We start from the raw sequence: 8,987 nt of genomic DNA on the forward strand, positions 1-8,987 counted from the left end.
CATTAACGAGTTACATAATGGATTTAGATCACTAAATAGTAGGTTTTAGAAGGCAGGCAGCAACTGATGATTGAAAATGGTTTGATGTAGCTTGATGGAAATAATTTTAAAAGTGCAGGTAAAGGGATAAGCAAGCTGACATTCTAATTATAAGGTAGCTTATAAGGCAATAGGGACTAATTATTACACACGCACACTCAAACATTTAAGTGACCTTTATCTTGTTTAATGATAAAACAAATGATGATGATAGTAATAATGTCATCATTATTTTTTGCAATTATTAAGTCTTAGTTCAAAGTTATATTTATGAAGCTTACTAAGTCTTTTAATACTGGTAACTTTGATTTGGTTGTTGTTGTTATTATTATGTTTTTGTTTCATATCTTAAGTTTCTATTTTTATACATTTTATTTATCAGAACTTTAATATATTTCGATGTTCCTCTGTTCCACTGTGACAATATTATTCAAAATTAAACAAGTTTGTTTTTGAAATGCATTATCATATTATTTTAGTCAATACTCATAAATAACTACAAATAACTAATGTTAGGGAAATCTGTTAATGTTTTGTTGCGTGTTTCTGAAAAAAAAAAAAAAAATATCGGAATATCGGATTTTTAAATCAACAAATATTTGTATCGGTATCGGCCTTCAAAATCCTTTATCGGTCGGGCTCTATTAGCTAGGCTACTGTAGCCTTCATACTGTACGAGCCATATCAATCATTAACCTAGAAATACTTCTTCGTACATTTAATGAACATTTTGTGTAATAATTCACAGCAAGTTAATAAACTGAATATGGTGGTCCAAGAGCAGACCATGCACCGGTCCATGCATCAGGATGGCAGTCAGATATGAAGCACTGCACAATGTTGCTAACGATGATGTCACTTTGGGGACTGCATGATCTGCGCTTCATTCATTTCAATGCACTTCAATGGACATCGCGGTTACACTTTCAACATAAAGTTTGTATATTTACATTTCGAATTTCGTCACAGCATTTATATCACAGCTACCCTATGATCTACCAATGGTAATAATGGTGCCTGATATCAATTTAGTAATTTTTTCTGAATTTCGGGAGGTCTTGTTTTGGAGGGTATGTTTTACATTCATTCCTATGGGAAACGGTCGCGGTTACATTTTCAACATAAAGCAGGGCTTTGAACCGGTTCAAGGAACGAAAACGAAAACCGGGAACTTTTTGTATTTTACAGGGAACAGAAACGAAACCGGAAACGTTATTATTTTTTATGTTCTGGAACAGGAACACTTATTTAAAAATAATGGTAACCGGTTAATACCGGTTTTATTTCGTTCCTCAAAGTTTTCGTTGCCTAATACCAAAGATTGTTAAGGCGGAGCAAGATATTTCATCAGGAGCCACTTCCGGGAACCCGGATCGCACAAGGGGGGGTCAAAATCCCCCTTTATGCAGAGCAGAGGCAGCGACTGCTCCATTGAAGTCTATGAGCATAGCTCAGAATTTTACCACATATGCTAAGGTCTTGGTTCTATAGAGTTAGGAATGTGAATTTCGGGCACGTTTTCATAATCCTCAAACCCTTCTGAACATTTCAGGTACATTTTTAGCATTTTTGAGCATTCCAGTCTGGAGAAAATCGACTTTATATCAGGTGTGCGCTGGTTATTTATGCCGCTGCTGTTGGCCGGTTGCAACGTACGCTCATCAACACGTCATCGACACGCCTCTTTATGCAGACAGGATTCGATCCCCATTTCGCGCCCATAGACATGAACTTCGACGAAGTATCTTGCTCCGCCTTAACAATCTTTGCTAATACCAGAGCCCGTTTACGGAGAGCCGGATCACTCCCTATTAACTCCATTGTACCTGCAATCTGCTGCAGTTCCGCTAGGGGCGATCACGAATAAGTGCAAAAACAATGGGGGTCTATGGAGCTAGACGGCTAAATGTGTCTCTTTCACATGGTTGTCGTTGACAAATCGAAGATTGGATTGTGGTTTCTGCAAGATCAATATGGATTATAGGTCAAAAGTTGAATGAACGAGTACTTACGTCCTTTCGATTTCTTACAGGTTGGGTCGTTGTTGCCCACAACTCACTAGCTTGCTGCTAATGAATGACGTCATTGACGCATTTGAAAGGCTTTTTAGAACAAATAAGTGACTCAAAAAATATAATACTCAGCGGTGTATATTTTCTCTGCCCCCTCTTTCGCATGCAACATTCCAATTTCTGGCCAAAAAATTATATCCCGAGAAAAGTGGATTTGAGGGGTACAGCTCCATAGACCTCCATTCATTCTGCACTTATTCGTGAGCGCCCTCATGTGGAACCAGAACAGGAACTGCAACCAGTTCAGAAACCGGAAGTTTCCCGAGAGTGGCGGTTCTCCCCTTATTAGACATTCTCTGCTAATACCCTACGTGCACAATAGAACTTCCAGTTAACTTCCGTGTGTAGAGTGTATGCTGGACTACTTCCTGTAGGTCGTGTTGCGATAGCAGCGGAGCTTTTCCGGAGGTGCTAGTTTTGAATAGACAACGTTTCAATATGAGCGGATTTCGGGTAAAAGAGAGGCGATTAACCTATCAACACGTGAAAAAGACCGCACTCCATTGTTGTGTACCCCTGTGTGCGAATTCGTCCAGGTACAACATTACTATAAGCTTTCATAGCTTTCCAGTGGATGTGTCGGTGAAAGCTGAATGGATGGTAAGAGTACGGCGGGACGACTTCACCCCAAGCAAGACGAGTCGTGTTTGCAGCAGGCATTTCCAGAAGAACGATTTTGTTAGCAAGCCGGGGAAATTGAGAAGGTTGAAGAAAGGGGCAATTCCTTCTCTTTTTTCCTGGAATAATTTTCAAATACCGGCACCGAGGGCGAGCGTGTGGGAGCAGAGACCCAGAGCGGATAGCCCTCCTCCTGCTGTCCATGACATCGACTCAGAAGAAGAGATGGAGGTGGCTACCACCCTGGCACCAGATCATGATTATTGTATCACTCCTACGACAGCAATGGTCGCAGATCAGTTTGCTGAGGAAAACGATACACTTCGGCAGAAAGTAAAGGACCTCGAACTACAAATTCAGGCTCTCCAGCTGCGGAGTTGTTTTGGATTGAAGCGCTTTGCAGGATCGGACGAGGACATCCGATTTTATACCAGGTAAGTCATAATTAAGGTGTTTTGAATTACAGGAAGCTGATGTCTTGTACCATATTAACAGTGATGGACAAAAAATAACGCAAATCATGTACTTTAGTGAAAGTAAAGATGGGCTACTACACATGTAAAATGTTGCTCCACTAAAAGTCCACCTTACAAGAGGTACAAGTGTACATCACATATCAAAAGTAAAAGTAGTGTAATTTATGACTAACATAATGATATGGTCAGGCCCAAACTTGTGCTACCTACAGCACTCGGTCAGATGCGTAGACACAATCTTTCATTGTCTTTTTTTCATGTAAAACAAATGTAGTGTAGAGTAAAAATTAAGATAATTGATCATGTGTAACTAAATTAGTCTACCATGACTAACAACAATGTTATTTTTGTGTATTTTGTTTAAAAGATTCCATTCTTATGACCACCTGATGGCATTCTGGAGGCTCATCGAACCAGCAACATCAAGGATGATCCGTGTGACAAGAGAAGCATCGGCCTCTGTGGCAGAGAAAACAACATCGAACAGATCTAAGTTGCTGCCCATAGATGAGTTATTTCTTTTTCTAAATTATCTATCAACCGGATGCACACAGAGAGAGCTTGGCCACCGATTCAACATCCATCGGACAACAGCCAGCAGGATCATCACAACCTGGGCCAACTTTCTTTACTGTGTACTGGGAGCTGTGTGTTTCTGGATGACACCTGAAGAAATCACAGCCAACCTACCTCCTGTGTTCAAGGAATATGCAGACACTCAGGTCATTGTTGACTGCACAGAACTGTGGTGCCAAACTCCATCCTCACTTGTGCTACAGAGTGAGGTGTACTTGCACTACAAATCACACTGTACCTTCAAGGCCATGATTGGCATGGCACCACATGGTCCTCTGACATTTGTTTCTGCACTCTATGGGGGCTCCATCAGTGACCGTGAGCTTTTCAGATTGTCAGGCATCATACCTCTCCTGTCCCCTGACATGGCTGTGATGGTGGACAAGGGTTTTAGGGTGGACAACCTTGTGCCAGGAAAACTTCACAGGCCTGCCTTCCGCTCCAACAAGGAACAAATGGCAGCACAGGATGTCCTGGAGACCCAGTCAATCGCGCGGCTGCGAGTTCATGTTGAAAGGCTAATCAGGCGGGTTAAAGAGAACAAACTTTTTGACACTGTAATCCCTTTGTCTATTTCAGGAAGCATTAGCCAACTTTTCACTGTAGCTTGTCTCTTGGGCAACTACCAAAATGGACCTCTGGTCAAAGAGTGGAGAGAGCCAGGTAGAAATCTGACTGCTTCATGGCTGGCTGCTCCTCTTCTTCATTTTTCTTTTACAAACAATATACTGATTCACACCACAATTTAGTTTTGGCTTACATTTACTGACTTTTTTAAATTAATAAATTATTTATTTGAAATCTATATTAACCTGGTCTCACTTTGTGTTGTTTAATGTCCCCTCAAGTGGGCCTGACTCATTGAATATTAGTTTAACATTTAGCAATACATTGGTGTGGGTTCACCTTTGCTTTGCCTACACTTTAAGTCAAGTGGTCAATCCTAAAAGTGTTACAACTCTGTTTAACGCATATTTTCTGATTAGTAACTTGAGAAATGTAAACTAACTTAAACAACCCACTTGAAGGCCTCACACTATAATGAGATATCAACAAGAACAAGACATGTCTTAGAAGTTATTGTGTACTCATAATTCATTTATTACAGCAGATATTTATGTAGATATGTGTAGAAAAAAAGAAGTCTGCTCTCTCTCTTATTTTTTGCATCACACCACTGTCCCGGTATATTCTTTGGATCAGGGTGTCTTCCTCCGCAAACACCACAAAATCACACCACTCCATCCCTGTTAGGAGCAGCTGACCCTGCACCTGCCAGTAGTAGCCATGGCCCTGCTTCAATTCCAGGTTGCCGTCTTTCATTTTCAGATGTGGATAATCCACATAGCTCTTAACATTTGGGCATTTTATTTCCACAAGGCCAAATTCAGTACTTTCTGTTGGGTCAAAGATAACCCCATCTGGTGATGTACCTAGCCATGGAGTGTCGGGGTGTATAATGAAGCCACAAGGGTAGTAGTTCACCCTCTTGAGCTTGCAGTACTCTTCGATGGCATCAGCTTCCATTTCGAGACCCCTCTTCATTGCTGCTGTCTGACGGACCCCTTTGAGCAGCCGGTCTGCCATCTTATCTAAGGTGCATGGCTTAGCATGGCATATTTCCCCAAAATTTGAGGAAGTGAGTGTGGGTTTTCTCAGTCTATGCCAGTCTGCTGATGTACTTTGACCCCTAGTTGCAGCCTCTATTTTGTTCGCCATCTCCCTGGTAACCTCAAGTGACTTAAAGTGTAGATGTTGATGCTCAGTGAAAACAAACATACTGCATGATGTCTCCAGTCTGCAGCCAGCCAATGGCAAATCTGGGCATGGTGGAGCGTCATGGTGAGCAACAGGGCGACTTCTTGCCTTGGGTTGTTGGTATGACAGGGGACTGCCTGCTTGTACCAAACCGAGTGCAGAGTCCACTAGTGGCACCTCACAGGTGATACCCATTGTACAAATGGTTGGTGCAGAAACAGGGGTGAACTCTTTGTAGATCTCTGACACTCTGAGAATGGACAGGTCCAGCAACTCTCCACTGATGGCTTTGTACAGTGTGGACCTATTTGAAACAAATTGAGAAACACCAGTAAGATACATCACTTCATAACTACAAGTAACAAAACTACAGTTTTCTTGATTTGATTGAGAAAAGTAGGCCTAACAAATTAATTAATAGATTACTAACGACTAGCCAAATTCTCACCTTACTCCCTCGGCCATGGTCCTCTGCTTTGGTTTGGCAGACATCACAGCCATCTTCTCGACGGGACCTGGTTTAACACCCTGTGAATATAGGCCATAAGCAGTGATGAGCTTATGTGATGTGTGTGTGTGTGTAGATGTAGTATTGAAATTATTGTTACATTATTTCAAGACTTACCAGGGTTCTTGGCTTGTGCCACTGTTGTTCACTCTCCGTACAGCTCAGCACTGGTGGAACAACTGGAATGTTTAGCTGAGAATAATGTGCAGACTGGAAAAGTAGAGCCACACAATGGTTACAGAGCACTGATCCAGCTACACATGTACAGCTGTGATGGGCCAGCTCAACAGGGATTGAGTCCTTCAGCCCCACCTGTAACAAGATATATATAAAAAAGAGTGGCATAACTGATTTGTCATATTTATACGGACTACTTAAGTAAGCTACTATTTATTTTTCTACACTTATTTAAAATATTTAGTACAAACTTAACTTTTTTGTCTTGTAAACACTGTTAGTAAAGGGATTAATAATCTTTTTCTTTTAATGTGGTCAGTGGAGCAGTCTATTTGATTTGCAGGTACACACTTAAAAAGTACCACGATTGCAGTATACCTACTTAGACTTAACATGTTTACATAAACTTCTATACCTATCTTATGTGTTTCACCTTTAACCTGGGATGTTCAGCATACCTGGAAAAACAAACTATACTACACCACTGATTGCTGTTAGTGAAAACATAGTAGTAGGCTAACGTAGCACTAAGGGTACACTGGTCATTTTAACGTGAATGGGGGACATGGTCAACCAAATGAACATGGTTAACCTAGGGCAAAGAACCAAAAGAACACGATTAACCCAGGAACATGGGTAACCATCTTAACGCTATCTTAACTCTACACTCATCCTACACTTAAACTGTGAGGTGGTTTTGATCTGTCCATTGACGGATGACATAACGCCCTCACACACAGTACTCCTGTCACTGGATCTTTCTTGGACACTGAGAGGAAATAAATTAAAATACACACACAGAAATTAGTTGCTAATCATATCAAGATAACAAGGTATTTAATAACACTAATAAAGTATGTGGTATTATTGACATGATTTGATGTGAGTTTAAATACTTGGCTGCTAGCTAGTAACGTCAACAGCTGATCTGGTTGCTAACAGCTGATCTGACTGCAACAGCTGAGGTAACGTTATCGCTACTCACCTTCAAAGTTGTGGATGCAGCTTGATATGTACAGTTTAAAACCTTTTTCACGCTTGCAGCCGGGTGCAGGTGAACAGTGGTCGACAATCCTGTGGACGTCGTTCACGTCGATTTTCGGGAGGCTTTGTAGACAACGGGTGAAATATGCCATTTTTCGCAATCAAAATCAGCCGTCTCGCTGCTCTAGCAACCGGAAGCGGTCGAGCGCACACTCAGACCGCGGAAGTAGAACTCCTTAGTTACGTGTGTCACTCCCCGATGTGAGTCGCTACCCGATGTGAGTCACGCATGCTCAGATTGATAAGTTTTACGGCATAACGCCAAGGGATCCGACTGAAATCCATAAAATAAATCACTTTTCTGTTTCAAAAACGTTTTAGCTATCTAAGATTGTTTGATTGCTATAACGTTAGCAAACGCCATTCAAGTGACAGCCTTTGTTGTGCTTGATTGCTTACTTACTTGCCAGCAGTGAACAAACTTCGTTATGTAGGTCAATTTTTATTGCTATTACAGAAGTCTCTCGCTAGCAGGCTACTTCAGCCTCTAATCTAGAACTGACATTAGAGATCATGCCGTGAAAATGTGATTACGCTAAATAATACATTACTGCTGTGTAGGCTAATGTCATTATTCTGTGGCTAACAGCACAGGTAGTCGCAAAGTAGCAAAGTGACGCATGCGCGACTCACATCCGGTAGCGACTCACATCGGGGAGTGACAACGTGCACGTAGCGAATTAACTAAACAAAAAAAGTAATTATTTTCATGCGCACGTTACCATGACGGCTGAGGTTCACTTCCTGTGTGACATCACATCAGACATTCGCTGACTGAATGGAGAGAGAGCGATGGATTACAAAGTCTCCACTCCACATCTTAAATAAGAGGTGAATTACGATCCATCGTTAATTAAAACGCTCATTCCAAACACAATATCAATAGCTATATTTGTCGACTCCACGTTAATGATGGACTAGCGAACATTAGGCCCAGGCGCGCCTGCAGGTGTACGTCCGTACGCACTGTGCGTACCATCAAGCTACTCAACAACAGAACATTTCCCTTGTGTGTGTGTATTCACACCAAATTGGCCTACCATACCTTCCCAAATATGCACAGTATCCCTTTAGCTGCATGCCATAGAGTGTGCCAGTGACTTCCGTTTTACTTCCGCTACAAGGGACCTGTCTTTCAAAAAAATATGAACGGGAGTTAATGGAGATTAACAATTATTTTTTGGTCCCATTTGAATTGTGCCACGAATTTCACATATGATGTGTGTGAATTTAAAAGATAAATTTTCACGTCAAGAAAGTACTGTTGTTCGATAGACTTCAAAAGTTATGTTGGTTTTGTACGAATCCGCTCAGTGGACTACATCTCTCGTCTCGAACGATGTACGTCACCAACGTAATGAAACGATAAGATTAGAAGCTAGCTGATAGCTGTTATGCTAGGTAACGTTGCATCTTGCTGCCTGCTACGTCACTTAACAGTATCTAAGGTACAGTCTATGGACGAATACAACTTACCTGATGTGTTTAATCCTCTGACTCATGGTATTTTCATCGGCAAGGAAAGCCCAATTAAGACCTGTTGCTGGTATGCTTGTACAATCTAGTGTGGCTGTGAATGAGCTAACGTCACTAGCGCGACTGATGGATTTGTAGTCGTTGGAATTACGATCTTTCACAATGTTGTAATTCAATAGTTACGAAACAAACTGCAAATGTCTTTACATGAAAAATTGTCTTTAAAATTGACAAACATCATAT

The 8,987-nt window shown here is 41.2% G+C and overlaps 1 protein-coding gene across 1 annotated transcript; it reads right to left on the reverse strand.

Moving 5' to 3' along the window:
• Window positions 1–4,876: 4,876 nt before the first annotated feature.
• LOC143106818 (uncharacterized) lies at window positions 4,877–6,947 on the reverse strand. Its single transcript, XM_076271294.1, has 4 exons — window positions 6,891–6,947; window positions 6,165–6,359; window positions 5,988–6,067; window positions 4,877–5,843 (listed from the first exon to the last, which is right to left on the reverse strand). Exons 1-4 carry the CDS (start codon window positions 6,945–6,947, stop codon window positions 4,877–4,879), a joined length of 1,299 nt encoding a protein of 432 aa, XP_076127409.1.
• Between the last annotated feature and the right edge of the window lie 2,040 nt (window positions 6,948–8,987).

The sequence above is a fragment of the Alosa pseudoharengus genome, unplaced genomic scaffold, assembly GCF_046254945.1.
Source record: "Alosa pseudoharengus isolate Yale_2024_CS ecotype anadromous, Long Island Sound unplaced genomic scaffold, YU_APseudo_1.1 YU_APseudo_1.1_scf_6, whole genome shotgun sequence".
NCBI classification, from domain to species: domain Eukaryota; kingdom Metazoa; phylum Chordata; class Actinopteri; order Clupeiformes; family Clupeidae; genus Alosa; species Alosa pseudoharengus.